General features: G+C 41.4%; 1 protein-coding gene across 2 annotated transcripts in view; it reads left to right on the top strand.

Annotated features, from left to right (window-relative positions):
- Positions 1–22,661, top strand: part of KLF7 (KLF transcription factor 7) — a 94,400-nt gene that overhangs the window by 42,224 nt on the left and 29,515 nt on the right. Inside the window, exon 2 of one of the 2 annotated variants that reach the window (XM_004601307.2) lies at positions 2,725–3,349. In XM_004601307.2, the coding sequence (XP_004601364.1) occupies positions 2,725–3,349 (625 nt within the window). Of the gene's footprint in view, positions 1–2,724; positions 3,353–22,661 lie in introns of both variants that reach the window. The other variant, XM_055121480.1, reaches the window with a different exon arrangement.

Raw genomic sequence — 22,661 nt, 5'->3', positions numbered from 1 at the left:
CTCACTATCCCTGTGATGTCTTTGTAGACTCTTTATACAAACAGACCAAGGAAATAAATGTATTTATACTCTTGCGTGCACATACTCATTCTATATTTACCTCTGTGTGTATTAAAATATGTGGTAAATTCTGATCCCTTAAATTTCAGTTAAATATCTTTGGTTCCTCAGACTTTAGAATATGAATAGATCTTTGCAGTCACAGCAATTTAGAGCTTTCCAGTCACAGCAATTTTTCAGTGACTTTTAAATCTCTAAGTTAGAAAATATGTAACAAAACATGAAATGCATAAATCCTTTCTCCTTCAACAGTGTTAGCTGGTTATGTAATATAATTCTTGCGTGTGGGATGGCATATCCTCCAGGACTTCTGATAATCAGCAACTCAGATGCAGATGATTTTTACCTGGAATTTGTCTGTATCTTGAAGATGTGGTTGTGCCCTTTGGACAAAGTTAGACATCCTTGCATTTCTCTTCCTGAAGACTGTATTTGTGGTCATCTTTAATGACTATGGTTCAGCATGGTCCAAAACCAGATGACAACATATGATTTGTAAAGATTATTGGAGATAGAATGACCAAAGAAAGACTATAATGTTGATTTTATCTTTGATAAACATTATGTACCTCTTTCAAGCACCTGGCACTGTGCTTGAAAATTAATGACATAAAAAGGAAAGAGTAGTTTTAAAGGGTAAGATTTTATAATTCTAAAGTGAGTTGAAGGGACCTTAGGAGGGGTTTCAATATTGGAATGAAGTAAATGACAGTTCTAGTAGTGAGATGAAAGGTGGGGAGGAAAATTTTCTAGATGAAACTCAGAAAAGGAGCAGGTGAGAATAATGAGAATTTCTAGACCTAAGAAGATGATGGTATTGGTTTATAACATAAAGTGGTAAAAATTAACTAAGCCACAGTTATTATTTGATGAATAGATAAAAGATAATCAAAACTTGTTTTCCAGTAACTTTCTTTGATGAACACCTCTATATAAAAGTGTAGAATTTGTTTTAGGAATCTATTCATATAGTTTGTATTACACTCTTTATTTAATATCACATTGCTTTATAAATTCATCGTTTTAACTGTTTATTCTATACCTGTTTCACTTAGTTGCATAACTGTCTTTCTTTTTAACACATAAAAATTGTTTCACTTTGCTGTGAACATAGTGGTTGAATGAACATTTATGACATGGATGTTGAATGGAGATTGCGACCATTCATTAGTTTCTACTACTAAGCACCAACGTTGAAATTCTCTGAGGTGATTCATAGTTAAAAATCTGGGCTTTTTTAATTCAGTTATGCAGTTTTACCAGGAGGCTGATTAAAAAACATTCTTTAGAAATGTCACCAAACTAAAAACCTTGACAGATACAGCACAACTAGGTACATTATTAAAATATATTCTGAACAATAAAAGCCTACAATCCAGAATATTGGCTGGAAACATAGAAACTCTTTGGAGCTAGTAAACTTGATGCTAGTGATATTTTAAACTTGTCACCAGAGTTTTTTGTTGAATCTCAGAAATTAAAGCAGGGTAAAGGGAATAAGTTGGAAACACAGGGGTTTTTTTGCTTGTTTTTGTTTTTTCAACCAGGCTCTGGAAGAATAAGGTTTTTAAGTAAGGAGAGCATTTTAAATATAAATATTAGTAGTTATAAAATGCTTCATCATTTTACAAAGATTTATCAACAACACAAATGAAGATTTTCTGAAACTCTGAGTTTTTTATTTCCTTTCTCTATTTCATTACCAAGTGAAAACTTCATGTTGAAATGGACTGTCCTAACTTTGTCAAGTCACATAGACATGTTTGGACTTATTTTTATCACACTGTCAAGCATGCTAACCATTGTAATAGGACTCTTACTCCTTGCCACAAAATATGTAGCTATTGTATTTTGCACTTATTGTAAACAATAGGAGTTGTGCCTTATACATCAAAGGTTTTATAAGAAGCATTCTTTAAAACAATATGCATTCCTGCAGGTTACAGAATCCATGCCTAGATGTGGCTGAAGTCACTTTTTAGTTTAGATGAACATGGTTTGTCTTTCTCAGTGTTGTGAAACTGACTTATTTTGAGACTTGCTTGTGTCTGTTTGAGAAATGCAACTGGGACCACGCAGTTTGCGTAAAACCCCGTCCGATTTTTTTTTTCCTCAGGCTTATGTGGGGACTTCTAGGAATAATAGGAATATCTTGCTTGCTGGATTGGGTTGGGATAGGAAATCATTTTGCTATTGACTGTTACCTGGGATTTTTTTTTTCTTTTTGGGTCACACCCGGTGATGCACAGGGGTTACTCCTGACTGTACAATCAGGAATTACTCCTGGCGGTGCTCAGGGGACCATATGGGATGCTGGGAATTGAACCTGGGTTGGCCGTGTGCAAGGCAAACGCCCTACCCGCTGTGCTATTGCTCCAGCCCCTACCTGGGATTTTGATGGTGTGAGAGTACCCTTCAGTGCTTTTTGGATACCCTTCAGCTATAGTAACTGAACTCCTGTGCTGTGACCTTTGTGGTCCCTGTAGAGGAACTGAGGGACCTAATCACAAGGTCAGACCTTTCAACAGGAGAATTTCAGACATCCACCGTGATACCAGTCTCTGTAGTTGCCTGTGTTTTCCTCTTCTGACTATCCACACATGACCCCATGGTATACTCCTCCTCTGATGGCTGTTTCTCTCCCTGCCTTGTTCCTCTTTGCAGACATGCCTTGAGTTGGAACGCTACCTACAGACAGAGCCCAGGAGGATCTCCGAGACCTTTGGGGAGGACTTGGACTGTTTCCTCCACGCTTCACCTCCCCCGTGCATTGAGGACAGTTTCCGGCGCCTCGACCCCCTATTGCTCCCGGTGGAGGCGGCCATCTGCGACAAGAGCTCAGCTGTGGACATCCTGCTCTCTCGGGACAAGTTGCTCTCAGAGACTTGCCTCAGCCTCCAGCCAGCCAGCTCTTCCCTGGACAGCTACACAGCCGTCAACCAGGCCCAGCTCAACGCAGTGACCTCATTAACGCCCCCATCATCCCCTGAGCTCAGCCGCCATCTGGTCAAAACCTCACAGACTCTGTCTGCCGTGGATGGCACAGTGACATTGAAACTGGTGGCCAAGAAGGCTGCACTCGGCTCAGTCAAGGTGGGCGGGGTGGCAACTGCAGCTGCAGCCGTGGCTGCTGCGGGGACAGTTAAGAGTGGACAAAGCGACAGTGAACAAGGAGGGGCTGAGGCGTGTCCTGAAAACAAGAAGAGGGTGCACCGCTGTCAGTTTAACGGGTGCCGGAAAGTTTATACAAAAAGCTCCCACTTAAAGGCCCACCAGAGGACTCACACAGGTAGTGGTACAAGTTGTCCGCACGTGGTTTTCTTCTTTTTCCGCCTTTTACCTTGCAGTGGGACGGGGTGTGTCCATTCCCAGGAGGTGGGGAAAGAGATAGGAGAGCTTGGGCAGGAGCAAAAGTGACCCCGCTTACTGCTTTCCAGTCTCCAGATGGCCCCAGTCTGCAGGTTCTGAGCTTGTCTGTTGCTGGCCGAGCAGTGTTTTCGAAGCAATGCCAATACCTGCATAGAGTGAGGCGGTTCTCTGCAGAGTGAACGGGGGTTCCTCACAACGCATGTCGTGGGTGCCCTTGTCACTTTCCAAATGCTTAATAGGGCTTTGCCAGGATAGCACCTCTGTACTGGTATCCGAGGAGGTACAGCTGGCAGAATTCACAGTGAAACAAGGTACCTAAGATTGTTCCCAATCACTCTTTCCCCAGCATCCCTGATTTTTCATCAAAGTCACCAACAGCAGGAGGGTTTCAGAGTTCATTAGATGTGATCATTCTGTAATTAATTGGCATCTCCTCTTTTGCATTGTTCTCTGGCGCGTGCTTTATAGAGAGATGGCAGAATTGCTTTTTAATGAGCTTGTTACTGAGAAGTTGCTAAAGTGATTACATTGCTATGTGTGTGGTAAGGGCGGGTGGCTGTATATTTTACCCCCGACTACTGTGGTGGCTCCCAGAAACCCTACTGATCTTTGGAGCAATGGGAGTGGTGGCAAAAGTGGGGTTTAGAGAGAGGGAGATTGACATTTTCCTTGAAAGCAGGCTTTGTTCTTGCCTTGGAGGTGGAGGCTGTGGGCAGTGTCACATTCAGTGTTAGTATCATAGGAGCAAATATTATCACTGATAGTTTTAAATGAGTCCCTGAGCATAATTTTTTTTTTCCTATATACTTTTCATGTTTTGCTTGCACAGGCAAGTGGAATAGGAAGGCTTAGAGTAAGAGCGATGTCAGAGAGAAAGAAGTGACTGAATTGACCTAGAAGCATCTGGTGAGAGCTCTTTTAGGGCTTTGGCTTCTAGTGCTCAGTGGTGGTGTGGATGGTGCTACCAGTGAAATGCACAGTGCAAAATTCACTTGTCTGGGACTTAGACCAGCCTGGGTTCAGCTTTAACTCTTCCATTAACTGGTCTTATGACCATTAACTTATACCTTAGGTGCCTGTTTTTTCACATCTGCCTAACAATCTGGCCCTATTCTAAGGGAGGCATTGAGCATGTCCATGGACTATCTTAACACATTTACAAAAATAATTCCAAAAGTAGACTGCCTGTTTGTTAGAAGAAATCACATTTTGAATCTCAAAGTGGTTCCCGAAGGTGGGAAAAGAGAACTGGCATTGGTTCCTTATAGTGCAGGACTTAGGCATGTATGTCTCCAATTTGAATTTAATTTCCCATGTGGTTCCTGCCTAGTTCATGGCTAGGTCTCCTAATGAAATTGTTGAGCCCCATGGCTGTCAGGTAGAGTCCTGTCAGAGTCTGATTTGGGTTCTCAACATGCACCAAAGTGGATGCATCCTGCTATTCATCAGCCCTTTTTTGGCTCTCTGTATTGTCCTGGAGATCATTTTTCCTTCCATTTCTTCCTTTCAAAAGTCAGTGAATAAAGTCATGACATGACATTGCTGAGCTTCCAGACTCTGTTCTGATTTATTGCCTGTCTCCCCCCAGGAAAGCAGAGAAACCAGGATAAGACAAGAATGTTGAGCTTTGTTGGATTTTAGAATTACTATTTATGGACATATTTCTGAATGACTGACACAAAGGCAAGGCATGACTTGCTTCAGATGGCGGTCAGACAACAACGGGGAAACAGAGTCATCATTGGGGGGGAGTTCAGACCGTTTTCTTCTTGTTTGCATTCTCAACTCTGAATAGAGATGTCAGAAGAACATTTTTTTGGTGCTTTGCATTTTGGGTACCATCTGCTCAAAGTCATTACGAAGTTGGAGCTCATTAGGTTCCCCAGCACCTGCAACCACTGCTTTATGGTGGACTGAAGTGGAAAGACTCTTCCCCAGGGGAGTTTACTCAGGGAGACAGCAGGCGTGAGAAGAAAAGGCAGTGTTTCAGAGGGGTCTCAAGTGGGGCTTTGTAAGCAGGTCCACTTGGGTTTGAGTTCCGGCTCTCTCGGTTCAAAGGCAAGGTCCTTATTCCCTGAGTCTCGCTTTCTATATCTATAAAATAAGGATAATTGTGTCTGTCCTCTGGATTGTTGTGATGACCGAGCAGATTATAAGTATGAAAGGTAGTCATGGAGCTGGCTTTAATTATTACTGTTACATTGACTAGTGAAGAGTGCACAAAGAAAACATATTGGTGTGAACTCAAAAATAAGGCAATTAGTCAAAGTGAAATACCACTCCAAACCAAGAAGCTTTTCTTTTTTCACTTTTACACATTTCACTGTGGAGGTGATCGTTTATTGATCTATCGTAGAGAGTGCAACTGGACATGTAAGCATTGGCCCATTGGAATTGGTAGTACTGGCAAGCATGGTTTTCCCAAGACAACACAAGAAACAATCACTTTATATTATCTAGAAGCATTTTGCTTTTGTAACAACCTTCCTTAGAGACATGACTGGAAAGGAAAAAAAATAGGTGCTATGAGAAAGAGAAAGAGAGAAGAGGGAGGCAGAGGTGGGAATGGAGATTGGGGAGAGAGAATATGAATTAATTTGGATAAAATGGATGAGAATCAGAAGTATTTATTTGGAATTGGTGTGAATGGGGCACATGGGGAATTGAAAACAAATGTGATAATTTATGTGGTGTGGATGAACTAAGAATAATGAAAAAAGCATGAAGGATGGAATCAAATTAAGTGCAAACATGTAAAGGAAATGGACCAGTAAAAGCTTGAGGGCAAAGGTATACGGCAATGGAGATTCATGGTGCAAAAGAAACTGCTGGTATGTAAGTGGTGGGGGGAGGGGGGAGCAGAGCTGCTGACCAATTGTTGAAATGAAGTTTTTTTTTTTTTAAAAAAAAGGTTCTGGTCAGACTCAGGCAAGCTATTTTAACAGAGGACTCACTTTAATTCAGTAAAAACATCTATATTTTTATCTTTCACTTGGGGAATTGTTTTGAGCCAGGAAAAAAAATAGATTAGAAAACCATCCGGGGATAGAGGGGAAATACTGGTATTTTATTCTCTAGAGTTTAGAGTCATGTACACAGTACAGCACTTCTATATGGTAATATCTTGAAAAGGTGACCCAATTGCAAAAATGAAAAACAACGTGTGGGGGTTCTGTCTGTGCATAAGGAAAAATAACGTTGATGGTAACATAAGCTTGCCTGCATTGAAGAATTTTTAACGTGTTATTCATTTAACCTTTATGTGGATAGAATTGAGCTGGAAAATATATACTGTTTTCTCCCCTTCTGTGGCTGCTTTTTGAAGATGCTGAATTGTTCAAACTCTTTGCCCTGGGGGATGTTAGGCAATGAGGTGTTGTGTTTTTTTTTGTTTTTGGTGTTTTGTTTTTTTTTAAAGGTAGCAGATGTTCAGCTTGGTAGCTAGGGCAAAAATACTGTTTGCCCAAGGAGGTGATGTTAGGGATGGGGGAACTAGACTGGGGGAAAGAAGATGCACCAGGGACAGGGACAAAGGGAATATTGTAGAAGTAGCAGCATCTTAGCGAAAGGAAGCGTATACAAATGGGCATATGGCTTATTCATTGGGAAGAGCACTTAGTGCTGGCATGAGCATAAAAAATGTCCTTTCGCAGCCAAGTCATTAGAGACCTTTCCCACTTGGTTTTCTGGTCTTTGTGTAGTATATTTTTCTTTCTCAATAAATCAACCATTATAATCATGGTTTTATTCATCTTCTTAGAGTCAGCTAAATTATCCTTAAATTTTGATGCAAGGAAACGCTTCACTTTCAACTTAAAAAAATCACTTTATTATGCTCATTTCAGCAAAAAAAAATCAATTTGTTAAAATGCATGTTATTTCTACGCAAAATGGGAATTATTTTCCTCATTTCTTCCTGATCACTTCTGAGAAAATTCACATATCCGGAGACGTAAGTGGTGCTATGTGTTAGCACCGTTTTTTCAAATTAGAGACTCATATAAAAGTATACCCACATTTACACTCTGAAAAGTGAATCAGGTTGGGACTGTTAGAGCAAAGACCCCCTAAAAAATTCTATTGAGTTTTGATTATGGTTGGAAGGAGGAGAAACCAAGTTCTCCTTGTTCTCTGCTACTTGCAGAGTTTAGCTAAAAACTGGTCTTTGCTTCTCTCTAACCCTTGGTGCCAAAGAAAAGGAAGAACTGCTTCTGAGGCAGAAAGGCAATACAATACATGTGTGATGTTTAGTTAGCATTTCATATCTATTTGAGGGCAGGTCTTAATTAGGATTTAGGAGATCATTTGTTTTCAAATGGGACAGTGCCGGAAAGCATAACAAACAATAAAATTGGTGTCTAAAGATGAAAATGCTTTTTTAAAAATTCATTTAAGTTCTTAAAACTTTAAAATATAATTGCTTATTCAACAAATTCTTATAAAAACTTCCTACATACCAGGCATTACTCATTTTATTTTACAAGTATATTAGCCCTTTTAATCCTTGTTCAAGTCTAGTCACCTGTGTGTTATCCTTATTTTATAGGTGAGAATGAAGCTCAGAGAGGTCAAATAACTTGTGCAACATCCCACAGATCCGAGCCTCCTGGGCTAGGATTGAACCCAAACAGGATTGCTCCAGTCAGAGGGGAAGAGAAGTCAAGTCATATCTTCCTTTACAACCATTATAAAAAGGAAATGAGAATTTATTGTTTAAATACAAATTGACAATGGGAGCTGCCTTAAGTGTCGTCTAAATAGATAGAAGTTGGGAGGGTCCTTAAACAGATTGCCTTATCCAACGACTAAGAACCAGACCAAGGAAATGACAAAGGAACAGCCTTCCGCTCCCAGGCCCATTATTTCAAGTGCTATAAGCTACTCTTATTATGGCCATTACTGTAGGATTCAAGGGAACGTTTCTTCTAAGGGTCACACTTCACTCATTAAAATGACAAATGTGAATTTGCTGTCCCTGTGAGGTAAGAATGGTAGGCATTATCACACAGAAGGGAACCTGAGCACTGCAACATGTGAAAATGCCAGAATCCATGTTTGACAGCCTGCACTGGCAAAATTTAAATTTGACTCATGTCTGCTGCCCCTCAGGCTTGCATTGTCTTTTAACAGATTATATCGGTGCTGCTTATTTATTTTGTTCATTTGGTCATTCCACAAACTGGTATTAATAGCCTGTAGATATCAGGCGCCGTGCCACGGAGTGACTGGCAGAAGAGAAATAAAGGGCTTTCGGGAGAAGGAAGGAAAACAGAGCATTTAAATAGGAATAGGGGCTCCCGTCCATGGTCAGAAACAGCATGGATGATTCAGAGATTAAAAAGTTGCTTTTCTTTTTCCAGTCGGGGGTGTTTATTGATGCTATTCATCTTTTTAAATAATGCCAATGTGATAATACTCTAATTTATATAAATAGAAGCCCTAATTCAAGGTCAGGCCTACCAGGGGGATAAAATTAAATACCTCAGTCTGAAACAGTAGGGGGCCCATCGACCACTTCCAACCTTTTCTTTGCTGCAGATAAAAATTCTTTGAATTTATACAATAGCAACTGAAACAGGGCAATTTTAAGACATTAAAGGGCCTTTAATATGCCAGGACACATGGCTGCTAATGAAGTTTATCCATGTGTTGAGGCAGAAACTCATTAAACCCTGATTATGGTATGGAAACTAGAATAAGGGTTAACCGTTTAGTTCACAAGGTGGAGAGAGTATAATAGTTTGGTAGTTTGGATTTAGCATTTTTTTTTTTAAAAAAAAAGCTTGAAAAGAAGTGTTGGAAAACAATTGATGAGAGGATTTTACCAGTCAGGAAAATCTTAGCCTTTGCCACTTGATAGTTCAACAAAATGCTAACTGTTAACATTCCTGAAAATATATCTAGTAAAGTTATATTCTGTGCAGAATAACTTAAGCTCAGCATATATAAGCCATCAAACTAATTTTATCTTCACAATAAAGCAATTAATGTAGGCTTTGTGGGATAGCTATTCCAGATACCCTCTTAATGGGTCACAAAGTAAGTTAGCATGTAAAGTAAAAATGGAGGAAGGAGGAAAAACCAAAAAGTTAATAACTATTTGGTCATAAATAATATTTATTATTTACTTCATAACTAAATGTAATATTAATATTTCTTGAACACCTACTCTCCTAGACACTCTTCCAAGTCCCCTCATCTCCATGGACCTCACTTTTTGACGCAGGACCTGAAATACGGTTTTCTGTAGTAATATGCAACCTGATCTCAAATGAGCATAGAATAGAGAGTGAGGGGGCTGGAGCAGTAGCACAGTGGGTAGGAAATTTGCCTTGCAGGCAGCCAACCTGTGTTCGATTCCCAGCATCACATGTGGTCCCCCGAGCACGGCGAGGGGTAATTCCTGAGTGCAGAGCCATGAGTAACCCCTGTGCATCACTGGGTGTGACCCAAAAAGAAAAAAAAAAAAGAAAGAACAGGTAGTGAGGCTTACAGTTAAAAAAGGAAAAGGGGAATTTTATTTCAGTAAAAACAGTGAAAATAGAAGAATTTTATTAATTTTGAGCCTTAGAGGTTGGATTGACTTGGTTAGATAAAAAGAACATTATAAAAAGTTTTTGCAAACAAGGGTAGGCCAAGTATGACCATTGAGAAGACCAAATGTGCAAACTAAAACAACATTCTGTATAATAAATAATGTATATAAGTTGTTTCTGCCTTAAGAATATCCATAGCCACCTGCACACAATATATATGAAGGTTTGAAGAAAGTTACATAGAGCTTTTTAGAAAGCTAGGCTAAGATGCTATTATAAGATTTTTTGGCAGACAGTAATTTTCTTATGTTTCCTGATGTTTGAATAATAATAGCATGATTCTGCTTAAATTAGGGAAAAAATAGAAGTGTTTTTTTAAGTTGGAGAATAGAATAAATAATTTTGAGTAATACTTTACAATTAAAAGAATTAACATAAGGAAAATACAAGGTAATATGTATTTCTTTGAATTTTATTGAGTTAGAGTTGAATTTTTGAAAATGGGTTGGTAAGGAAACTTTTTGTATGAGGAAATTAGTTTTGATCAGCAAATAGAACTCTGGGAATGCAGTATTCCACTCTGGGACCCATGCATCAATGCAGAGCTCAGCTAGCGGATGGAGAAAGCCTGACCTTTCCTAACCAGGCAGTGTCTATTGGAATATTCTCACAAAGATGGAATGGGTGGTCCTGGGCACAACCATCACCCTTTCTTCTTCCTTAATGCCCCACTTGAGACCCTTATACATATTTCCCTATACTGACTCACTTCCTGCCTTGCAAGCCTTTTTTTTCTTTTTTAACACATCCTCTTATTACAAAAGACAGGGTATCAGTACTCTGTTGATTGATAATAGCTAAAGGATTAGTCATTCACCTAAAACTGTGACCTTTTATTATTATCTCTTAAGTCCTCCATGATGGCATACTTTCATGGAGTTTCAGGAATCTACAGTCATGTAGGGAGAAAAGCTGAGGGAGCTTTGGAAACCAGAATAGATTTTCTGTCCCTTAGTCCACCCTGTTTCCTCCTGCAGTTGAGTTTCTAAGAGTAACTTCTCTCCAGCTGTTTAAAAACGTGAAATACAGATTCAGTGCAGTTCTATAAGGATACCCATGGCATTTTTCAAAGAAATAGATTAAACACTCCTGAATTTCATACGGAATAATAAAACCTCACGAATAGCTTGGGGAAAAGAAGATGGGAGGCCTCACTTTCCCCAACCTCAAACTGTACTACAAAGTGGTAATAATTAAAACGGCATGATTTGGGGATAAAGACAGACCCATAGGTAATGTAATAGAGTTGAGTATCCTGACACAGGATCTGCACCAGGCTTTTTTTACTCAGGGTGCCCCAGGGCGGGGAGCGTGAGAACCCTCCCTACCCCAGGGACCCAGCCCTGCAGTTGACCTCCACTACCCAACCGCCACCATGCTCCAGGATGTTTTCTGGACACATTATAAGATACTTCCTATCCATTTTCCATAATTACTGTACCATATTTGATGAGTTCAGATAGTGTGCAAAAAATCATAGAGTAATGTATGTATATATATACATATATATGTATATATATTAAAAAATCATAGAGTAATGTAATATATATATATATATATATAAGAGAGCCCAGAAAGCTACCGAGAGTATCCTGCCCACACAGGCAGAGCCTGGCAAGCTACCCGTGGTGTATTTGATATGCCAAAAGCAGTAATGATAGCTCTCATTCCCCTGACCCTACTGACACTAAAAGAGCCTCCAAAATCATTGGGAAAGACGAGTAAGGAAAGGCTGCTAAAATCTCAGGGCTGGGAGGAATAGAGATGTTACTGATGCCTGCTCGAGTAAATCGATGACAGTGATACAGTGGTCCTGGCACAGACCATCAAATATATGATCATTTAATCTTTGTTAAAGGAGCAAGGAAAGACTCTTCAACAAGTGGTGCAGGAAAAACTAGGAAACTACCTGCAAAAGAATAAATTCAGTGAAAGTGCACTATTGTCATGACAGGTATTAAGGTAAATGCTAGTAGAAGAAGCAAGGCCATCAAGAAAATCAAAAATAAGTGACTTTCCCCACCATAGTTTTATTAAAGCACCATGATTTACAAAGTTATGCATAGCTGTGTTTTCAACATACAGTGTTCCATCACTGATCCTGCCACCAGTGTCAACTTCCCTCCCAGTGTCCCCAGGTTCCCTCTCCTATTCCTCACCTGCCCCCAGCCTACCTTCTCCAAAGGCTTTTTAAGTTTAGATATTAAAGTTTGGGTCTCATGATTTTAGTGTTGTTGACTCTGTGGTGGGCTGGAGCAATAGCACAGCGGGTAGGGCATTTGCCTTGCACGCAGCCGACCCAGGTTTGATTCCTCTCGGAGAACCCGGCAAGCTACCGAGAGTATCTCGCCCTCATGGCAGAGCCTCGCAAGCTACCCATGGCGTATTTGATATGCCAAAAACAGTAACAAGTCTCAAGATGGAGTCGTTACTCATGCCCGCTCGAGCAAATCGATGAGCAATGGGATGACAGTGACAGTGACTCTGTGGTTTGGATACTTAGCTCTGTGATTTCTTCACACCACATATGCACCTAGTTGTTGTCCCCTGTTGCTTCTCATCTCTCTCTTCTCCCCACCTCTACCACTCCATTCCTCTCTTTCCTTCTCCTCCCTATACTTAGGGACCAAGGCTGATTGAGGCATCCCCCTCTCACCTTAAATCATTGCATTTCTGCATCCAGCTACTCTAAAAACATGTATGTGATATCATCCTATGTTTATCCTTCTTTTCCTACTTAAAAAAGTGAGGAACTTTTTGCTGGACTGATCATTTGGCCACCCAGTCATGGAATTATTTCCCATTCCTGCAGTGTTTTATTGTTTAGTAGCCAGTGTTGGACCTGACTCACTTATATAATGGAGGTCAAACCACTTAAATTATTTAAGAGCGTCTGCAGTGAAAATAAGCTTTCCATGGTCTGTTGCATATTTCAGTTGACCTTACCATATCCTTCAATATCTGTGCTTATTGAGGTGTTTGGGGGATTGACCTAGGACTGGAACCCATAAACTTTTAGGCATGAGAAAACTGGGCATACCGTTATGAGTTCTATACGAAGTCTAGATTGTGCATTATCTTAGTCGAGGCCTACTTTTCAGATTTCTTTCAATGCTGACTAGCCCTACATATTTCCCTTTAAATATTTTCTTCAAAAAGTTATTTACATTCAGGATTGAATCTGTTTATTGTGCATGAAAAAATAAGAAACATTTATAACTTAAAGATCATATAATATTACAAACTGCTCATAGGCTATAATATGCCATACTTAGGCTTATTTTATTTCTATCTTCAGAATATATCCACTGTCCATTAATATCATTGATGTTTAGCTTATAGAATTCTAACTAACTAATTCTAAATAACAAAATAGTTTAGTGAATCCTGTTTTCAGGCAAGCAATAAAAAATATTAAAAATTTTCACATAATATACATTCTTGTTATATATCTGCATTGATACAGATTATATAATGGTATGGTTTCAGCCTTTCCATTAGATGAACTAAAGTTGATGGTATCCATCAAAGCTTTTATTTCAGGAAGGAGGGTAGAAGCCATCATTTGTTAAGAAAGTCTTTTCCGTGTGAACCCTTAATCCAGTTAAGGGTTTTTATGGGATCTAATGTTTTCCTCCTGGATCCCCTTGCTCTTTTTATATCAGAGATATTTTGTAAGAAGTTTACAGATTGTTCCAATATTTAAGTGAGAGAGGTTCTAGGAGCCTAATGGTTGCCTTTGAAAAACTAAAATAATATCATCTGTGACCTAGTGAAAGTAAAGATTGATTATCATATATATTCTGGAACACAGCAGTAGCAAGGTGCAATAGGAAATATTCAGAAGAGGCATGTAATAGTCATATTTAAAAGTTTTCTGTCTCATTTTAAAGTTTTCTGTCTCATTTTAAATCATAGGTTTAATTTCACCTCACTGGAATCATGACTGCCATTATGAACTTAAAACATGGTGGTTAAATCTCCTTATTATAGGGTATGGGCCACTCTTCATGTGTGCTACGATTCTGTTGTAGAAAGGAAATAATGATTCTTTATATTGAATTCTCAATTGGTCATGAGCCTGTTGAAAGTGGTATTGGTATTTTAAAAGGAGCAACAAAAGATATATCTCCTTTCTCTGATATAGGTAATAAGACATTTTATGTTCTTAGTGCTCAGGAGAGAGTGTCAGAAAATCAATATGAATAAATTCAAGTACACAGAGGAGATTCAGCGTATTTGAAACATAGTGTATGGCAAAATGGCAGTATGCCTTATTAAATATTTTTTGTTTTAGCCACATGTAAATATTAGCAGGTAGAGAAGGTACCATTGGCTTTTAATAAATACAGAAGGCGATTTGCTGGCTGTTCCCCCCGCCCCATTCTTTGTTGTTGTTTAGTGTCTTACGGCTTACAGCTAATCTGAATTTGAAACTAAATACTGTCATTACAGAAGATTTTTTTTCTGAGTTCTTCCAATTTCTCTGGGGACAAAATAATGGCCGCTCGAAGCAGTGGAGAAACAGTAATTAGGGCAAATAGTAATACTGTGCATGATTGAGGAAAATGTGAGGAAGGGAGGGAGAAAATGCAACAGACAGACTTGTACAGCCTGTTACTAGGAAACCACATCAGCATTAAATACAGTGTGCTAATTGGCTATCCTGTCTCTGCCTGGGTACCAGCCTGGGCCTGCTACACAGCTGTTTCTGCTCTTCCTGGTTGCTAGGTAACTGCATCATTTTTCTCCCCTCTTTGTATTCTGGAGGCTAATTGGCTACTTCTGCTCCTGGTGTTGCTGCTGGGTACCAGTCTGGGCCTGCTGCTCTGCTGTTTTCCAGAGGGATTTAATTGGGGGAGGGGAGGAAAAGGGGAAAAGAAGATATGCTTGCAATTAATGGAGCATAAGTGCAAATTCTACACAATGTCTGGCACCTGCGTCCCCTCATCCTGCTTTCTCAACTAAATCCTTTAGCTCTGACAACACTTTAGAATCTTGAAATCTTTCTTTCCCTTTACACCTTAGGAACGTAGTTTAAAAGAAATGAGACATTTGGAGACATCACTGAAATGATGGATTTTGTTTTCTTAGTATATGCATCTATATTTTATAAGGGAACTAATAGAATTTATGATAACGTTAAATTTGCTAACTTGCTAACAAGGTCACATTTTAAACACCATAAGGATTGTGCCACTTTATCTCTTAGCCAAATTATTTTGTAGCCATTCTTCCTGACACCATGCAGAATACAAAAAGAAATAAAATGTACTAAGAGCAATTATGGGATGTTCCTAAATGTTTTATTCATTAAGAAGTAAAGGAAAGCTTCTAGACCCATACAACTTTCCATTAGGGTTTTAATTTCTCTGATGGGCACAACGCATGCCTCACAATGTACTTTTAGGTGATAGATTGTGATTACATGAAAATAATGCTCATTTCCCACACTTTAGTTTCTTTTCTTATGGCAAACAAAAGTGCTGGGAATAAACCTGAAAACCAATTTTGCGTCTTAAAAATGGTAATTACATTTCCTTATAGTTGTCATCTTTTATTTAAGCAAAGTTTTCCACTTGATCATTGCTCAAATTCTCACTGAAAGTGTGGAAAGGAAGATTCTTCAGCAGTGAAGTAATGCTTCAAGGAGGTTTCACTTTAAATGGTGGAGACAGTGTATGCAAATTGGAGCCCCTTGAAGAGGCAGCCTCATCCCCCTGGGAAGGATATAGTTTATTGAGAAAACTCAGAGCATGTTGTGTGACTGTGCACAGAAATAGTTAGCAATGGCAACTCTTATTTGACGCTAATGGCTGGTACTGGTTTCCCATACTAATGAGATCTGCCATCCTCTACTGAAAGCAAAGCAGGAGCTCTATTCTTAGCCCCAAGCTCTGCCTTGGGAAGATCACAACAGGCACCACTGAATCATTGCTGCAGTTTCCTTAAAAAAAGTGAAAGACCTCAAACTAGGCTGCCCTGATGGAGAGAACATTACACTGTTGCCTAGATCTTAAGAAATCAGCTAGTCACTAGTAGCATTTCAACTGAGGTAGTATATTCCAAACTGAAGAATATAAATAGTAACACTCAAGAGAAAATCTTATTGTGAAGGCAGGAAGGTGACTCCGTGGTAGAATCCCTGTCTCAAATATGTGAAGCCCAGGGCTAGATCCTCAGAACACCAAAAAAAAAAAACAAACATATAAATAAGGGGGTATTAGAAAACCTTCTTTATCAGCGCTAGCAGAGAATTATTTCTGTGTCTTTATTAAAGGAACCAGTTGTAATTACTCAGAAGTACTTGCCCAAGGACTTAGCCATCTGAATATTCAGAAGGTAGTACATTGCTTTGTCACTTGACATGTTTTATAGTCTGGCTTTGAAAGGGTATAGTTGCGGTTATGTTGAGTGTTTAGTCTCTGTGGATGACTGATGGTCCAAATAGCACATTTTCATGTGGCCCTAATGGGCCGAAGCAGGATGTGGAATGAGAAGGTCTAAGAAGTCCCCGTGTTTGTCTTGCCCAGCACTCTTCACCATTGATCGGGTGTGGTTACATTCTGCCTCTGGCGAGACCTAGGAAACCCCAGGCAGGGGCTTTGAAGGCTGGAGGAATCTTGGTTAGTGCAGTGATCCAGCCTACCCACTCCCGTTTCCCAGCATCCTTGTTCTGGGAAGGCTGGCCTTTTTTGTCATTCAAGCGGCTCCATAGATGAAGATTAGAGGGTGCTACTTTGGTAGCTGAGGAAAGGACCTGATTCCAGGTAACAGCTTCAAGGTTCCCATTTTCTGGGGTCGCAAGCACCTCTTGTCTAAATCATAGGATTATGTAAAGCTACTACCTCTCTTAGAGCAGTTGACAAAACTGGAAAAGAGAAATCTTTTCCAGTGGCTGCTAGCTGCCCCCAAAGGCTGCTACCGCCCTAGGTTATACCTTTGTGTGACTCAGAAGAAAGGGAGTGTCCCTTCTAGGGGGCAGACATAATGCTGTGCTTGAGGAATAAGAGCTGGCTTCAGCCCTGCCATTGGACACCTGTGTTCACAGACTCACAAGGCTGCCTGCTCCACTAAGGTGGGCCTTCTCTGACCCATCAGGAATGTGCAAGGCTAATGAGGTGTCAGCAGGAACATGAAACTCTCATGACAGCTCAAGGGGGGGTCCTGGGACTTCTTCTCCGTGGCTGAGGGGACCATTATGTGTGAGAGCAAAGCCTTTATCTCAGCTATTTCTCCCCAGAAATGTGATCATTTGTTGCCTAATGTAGTATGATTCTAGACCTGGGCAGGGTTTGCCTCTCAGGGGATATTTAGCAATGTCTGGAGACATTTTGGTTGTCACATCTTGGAGAAGGGGGTTACTGCTGGCATCTAGTAAATGTAAGGGCAGGGAGCACCAAGTGCCTTACAGAGTACACGAGAGTTCCCCGCAAAGCATCGCCCAGCTCAATGTCGACATGCCCAGGGTTGAGAAACCCCAGACTAATGCAACCCTAGCTGCCATTGCTTCTCCTCTTTGGGTTACTCTAAACCATTTGCGAAATATTTCCTTGTCTCTTCAGACTAGCAACCTGGTGTGCCTTCCCTTTTATGATATTTTAAAAATTGAACATAAATATTGCATAATTTATCATTCTGTCAAGACTTGGCAATTAGGCTGAACCCTCAACTTTCTCCTTAGCCCTAGCCTCCATGATATGAAATCTCTCTACCTCTTCTGCATGCTTGGCTTTCTCGATTAAGATTTAACACTGGTGATTGTGGCAATCACAAATGAGATCCCCTCCCCTCTCGCTGAGGTTCCCTGGCCTGTAATAATTTGAGAATTTGCTGAGGCAGGGATTTAAGGTACATGAGCTGCCAACCTGGGGGATGGCGGCTTTTGGCCAGGAAATAGGCCTCGCTGGTAAGGCCCTAATGGCCTCTCCTCTCTTACACAGCTTCACAGAACTGTAACAGTTATTTCCTTGTTATTCAAAAGAGCGTGTCTGTTTGGTACAGAAAGAAGATTGAGCAGGAGTGTTTGCCATCAGGAAATAGAGAGTCTTTGGGGGACAATGGTATTACACAGGTGTGGTTACTTCAGTGCCTTTCCTGTCACTCACTCTTCAGTTCCCTGAAGAATGTCCCATAAAGCATTTTGGATTTTCAAGGAAAAGGATCCTCTCTCAGGTGAAAGGATTGAAATGGCATTATCTAATGGACACATGCTTTATGCCTACATTTTGTCAGGGGATGTGAATTATGCATTGGCCCTTTCAGGGACATCCACATGCATAGAAAATAACATCATCAGATGTGTCACCCCCATATACAATGGACAATATGCTATTATAATTGCGTGGCATTGTCCTTGCTGTTCGGAGATAATACTGCTGACATTATTCCTCTCATACATGTGAATGTGGCTGTAGGGAGTACGTGACATCTGTGTCTTTCACACAGATTAACTTGTTCTTTGCCACTTGGTGAGATTGCGATTAGTGAGCTGGTCCCCTGGGGTCAGGGTAAGTGCCATGTTTTGGATCACGGTGTTATCAGACCTTAGCTTTAGGTCAGTGGGGAATCAGTCATATTTATATTGATGACCTGAAGATGCAATGACTATTGAGTCAGCCTCTAGAGCAGATGGGCATAAAGAAAGTATAGGTGGAGGCATTCCAACGCTGACTGGATTTGGGGAGAAGAAGGTAAATGGGGATCAAGCCTATAGAAATGACAGCCTCTACATTCTTGCTTTTTCAAGTCGGCAACAGTTATCACTGTTGGTCTTTATAGCTAAACATACTTTCACATGCATCATTTCACTGAAAGAACTGAAGCAGAGAGTATTCCCCTCTGATTTTCGATGGCACATTGGTCATTTCTGGGCTAGGAAGATGGTATAGCGTAGAATGCATGCCTGGCATGTGCCCAATCCAGATTCAGTCAGGGTACCACATTAGCCCCCTGAATGTCACTGCATATAACCCTGGGGGCACTGAGTCAGTGACCCGTGGAGGCCCCTGAGTGTAGCCCAAGTAGATATTCCCCAGCAATGCAGGACCTGAACACCACATCCTGAGGTCCTGGCCTTAAACCTCCAGCCCAGTTGGTCCATCATTGCTGGGTGTGGCCCTTGGACCCTCTGAGCACTGCTTGTGAGAGCCTTCCAAGATAATTTCTTTTAATATTTAGATATTTGAGAAGCATACATTGAAACAGGTAATAAATGAATCTAGTTGTTTTGTAATTTAGGTTTTTTTTGCAAAACAAATGACAATATTTACCATCGTATTTCATACATCCCCAGAATAACATTGAGTTATATCTTATCCAGTATAACAGATTTAGTACAGTTAAGAAAACAATGGTTTGTGTATTTCTTCTTGTTAAACTTAAGAATCCTTCATCTTAGATTGTTTCTTTCCCTATTTAAAGCATGCTGCTGGAGAGAACCCAGGGACTTGCACATGTGATATATGTGCTCTATCATTGAGCCGTATATCTCCTAGAACAACATTTAAACCATTCTCAGAATTTCTAGATTCCCTTCTTTTTTCCCCCTAGGCCCCTTCTTTGCCTGTTGTTATGTCCTGGTTGTGATGTTTGAAGTTCACACACTTGGCTGCAGTGTGAAGGGGATGGCACATCTGTTATGTCACCTGGAATCACAGCAGCAGTGCTGGGGATGACACTTGGCTTGTGGGACTGTGCAAGGCTCGAACCCATGGGCTCACACCTCCTAGGCAGGTGCTTATCCACTGACCCACATCTCAGGGCCCTTTGTTTCCCAACCAAAAGCAACCAGGCTAGTTTTGTAGGTGCAAGGTGTTGAGTCTTGAATTTATATCTCTGTATGAGCGCGTTTGCATAGTTTAGAAAATTTGTGGAGAGAATTTCTAGGAGAAAACTTCTCCCTGGCATTTTAAAAGCAATTCTCCTTTATTATTAGTCTGGACATGATAAGGGAAGGAATGGGAGGAAGTATAGGTTGCATATTCCTGTCTTAGTGATACTCAGCTTTCATTAAGGTGAGTTTGAACAAATTATTTCTAGAATTTTATTTTTATTTGTATGTCAAATATGGAATTTAGGATAATCCTGTTTAGAGGCAGGGCTATAGCTCAGTAGTAGAGCACGTACCTTGCATGTGTGAAACCTTGTGTTCAATCCCTAGCTTGACAGACAGACACAGACACACACAGTGACAAACACACACACACACACAGGAGATAATATTGTTTAATCCTGTTTTCCCCTTCACCCACATTTCTGGAGGATACTAATGGATGTATTCAATGTATAAGGGAAAAATACCAGGTCAATACAGAAATTAAAAATCCCCAGTGAGCAAAAAATAATCCCAAATGCTGTCAGAATTGGGCTTCTGATGCAGTGATCTCACTTCTGTCTTCCCATGGGCATACTGTAGAGAATCGTTGATTCTCACGGTGCTGCCAGAGGATCTACAGGAACCTCAAGTGATAGACCTTCCCATTGACGTCCCAGCGTGGAAGTAGAACCTGTTTCACCACCAACAGACACATTCCCACATATGGGTGGTGGGTGGCAGGAGGAATGGCACCTGTCGCCCTGTAGGCTCTACTCTGAGGACTGTTTGCCGGTAGATCTTGGTAGATCCTTATTGATCCCACCATCCTGCATCTTTTGATTCTTGAAGTTACCTTTGCCCTTTGATATCTTCTCCCTGCCGTAGAAATAATCTCTATACATTGTTGTACTTGGCAGGGCCCATTTCTTTGAGACACTCCCCTCTGGCTTGCTTACAACAGCCCCTCAGTGTGTAGAACGCCACCTGTGTCGTTTGCCCTCCCAAAGTCAGATCTCTGGATTTCCCTTTTTGTGCATCCTCTCTGCCAAGACTCCATTCGGCAGAGAAAAACATTTCACACCCTCCCCACTCCTGTCCAGGCAGGGGAAGAACCACATCGCGACCACCAGCACCCTGTTAAACATGGTGCTTTAGAAATCAGTTGTGAGAAGAATAAAGCAATAATTAAAATGAACTGAACAGCTTTTGCTCTATTGAGGCGTTAAATCTTTGTGTAAACACAATCACATTGTGCAAACATTGGTCTTTTCAGTTGGGTGATTTAGACTCAACCCGCCGAAGTTGGAGGGTCTCCGGGTCAAGGACCTGTTTTGACACGGTTTGGAAAGGTCACCTGCTCATTTGTATCTGTGCTGGGCTGCATTGGAGGGCCTGGAGCCGGGAGGGTGTGGGTCCACTGCAGCGAAGAGTCGGGCCCAGCGGCAGCAGTTGGCGGGCTGAGACGAGGGGCAGGAAACTGCACACAAAGCAAGATCGTGGCACACGGGCGGTCAGCGTGCAGGAGCCCCTGGGGCCCAGGCGTAAGCTGGCTTGAAGGTGGAGAAAACAGCAGTGATAAAATATAAATGTGTTTATTATTACACTGGGTCCATGCTATATAATTTTACGTGCGCTCATATTTGTGATTTATGGCCGCCTCTCCATACGGAGGAGAAGCTTGCTAATTTACCCCTGTGGATAGGGAGGCCTCTAAAGATGCGCAAATTGGAAAGGAGCAGTAAGGGGAGTAGCGAAGAAAAATGACCTTTTAAAATATCCCCCACCCCCAGCGCCCCACCAGAAGAAAAAAAAAAGTGGCCGTGATGTCAAAGGCATGCTTGGTTCATTTATTTGGACAAGCAGAGCTGCACTTTAATTATTCATGATAATGCTTGCCCTGGAAAGAGCCGACCAGCCACCTCCCAGCAGCCTCGCTTGGGGCTTGCTTCTCTCTTCTGTTTGCAGCCAACAGCTTCCCAGCTTTTTCTTGCCGATTTGTTGTGTTTTCACCTGCAAGAGGGGTGAAGGGTGGCAGCTCCAAATTTGAGAGTTCCTCTGAACTTCCCAGCCTTCCCCTTTCTGGGCTGGAAAGGAGAAGATGGTGATAGCAGGTCTGCCACTGGCCGTGGGTCCTCCCTCTCCCTACCCAGCAGCTGGCTCTTTCTGGACCTCTGTCCCAAGTCCTCCCACAGCCGATGCCGCATTGACTGATCTAGGGAGGAGAAAACTGGGACCGAGAAGCATCCCGGGCCACCCAGCTAATAAGTGTGGCCACACTGACTTTCCAGTTGGGCTTCAAGCCCAAAGCCTGTTCTGTTCTCTCTCCCTGGTATTTCCTCCGTCTGAAGCCAGGAAGGGGGCACGGGAGCAAAGACCCCACCCTGCTTCCACTGCGGCCCATCCCCGGTGCTATGCTTTCAGCTCATTTCCTGGTTGTAGCAGCAATTACCATCAGCACTTCCGACAGCTTTCCAAAATGCTTCTTGTCTTGGCAGAGTGTTGACTTACTTGTTCTGGGAGCTCCTCAGAAGGAAAGCACTTAGGAACAGCGTGCACTCCTTCCAGAGTACCTAGAGCATCCATGATTCATGCGCCTTGCAGGGAATCGTTCTGCAGACCGGCTGCTGTGACCTCAGGGTCACTTGATGGCTCTTTGTTACCTGGACAGATGATAACTTGGGGAAGGATGCTGACTGCTCACCCCACTCTATTCCGAGCTGAACCCCGGGAGCCAACTCTCATGGCCACCCTCTGTTTTCCCTCACCGACTGATTGCCGCATCCTATTGGCACTACTTCGGAATGCAGTTTTCCTTCCCA

This window comes from Sorex araneus, chromosome X (assembly GCF_027595985.1).
Source record: "Sorex araneus isolate mSorAra2 chromosome X, mSorAra2.pri, whole genome shotgun sequence".
Classification (NCBI taxonomy): Eukaryota; Metazoa; Chordata; class Mammalia; order Eulipotyphla; family Soricidae; genus Sorex; species Sorex araneus.
Note: the sequence above shows the minus strand (reverse complement) of the source record. Positions and strands in the feature narration are given on the sequence as shown.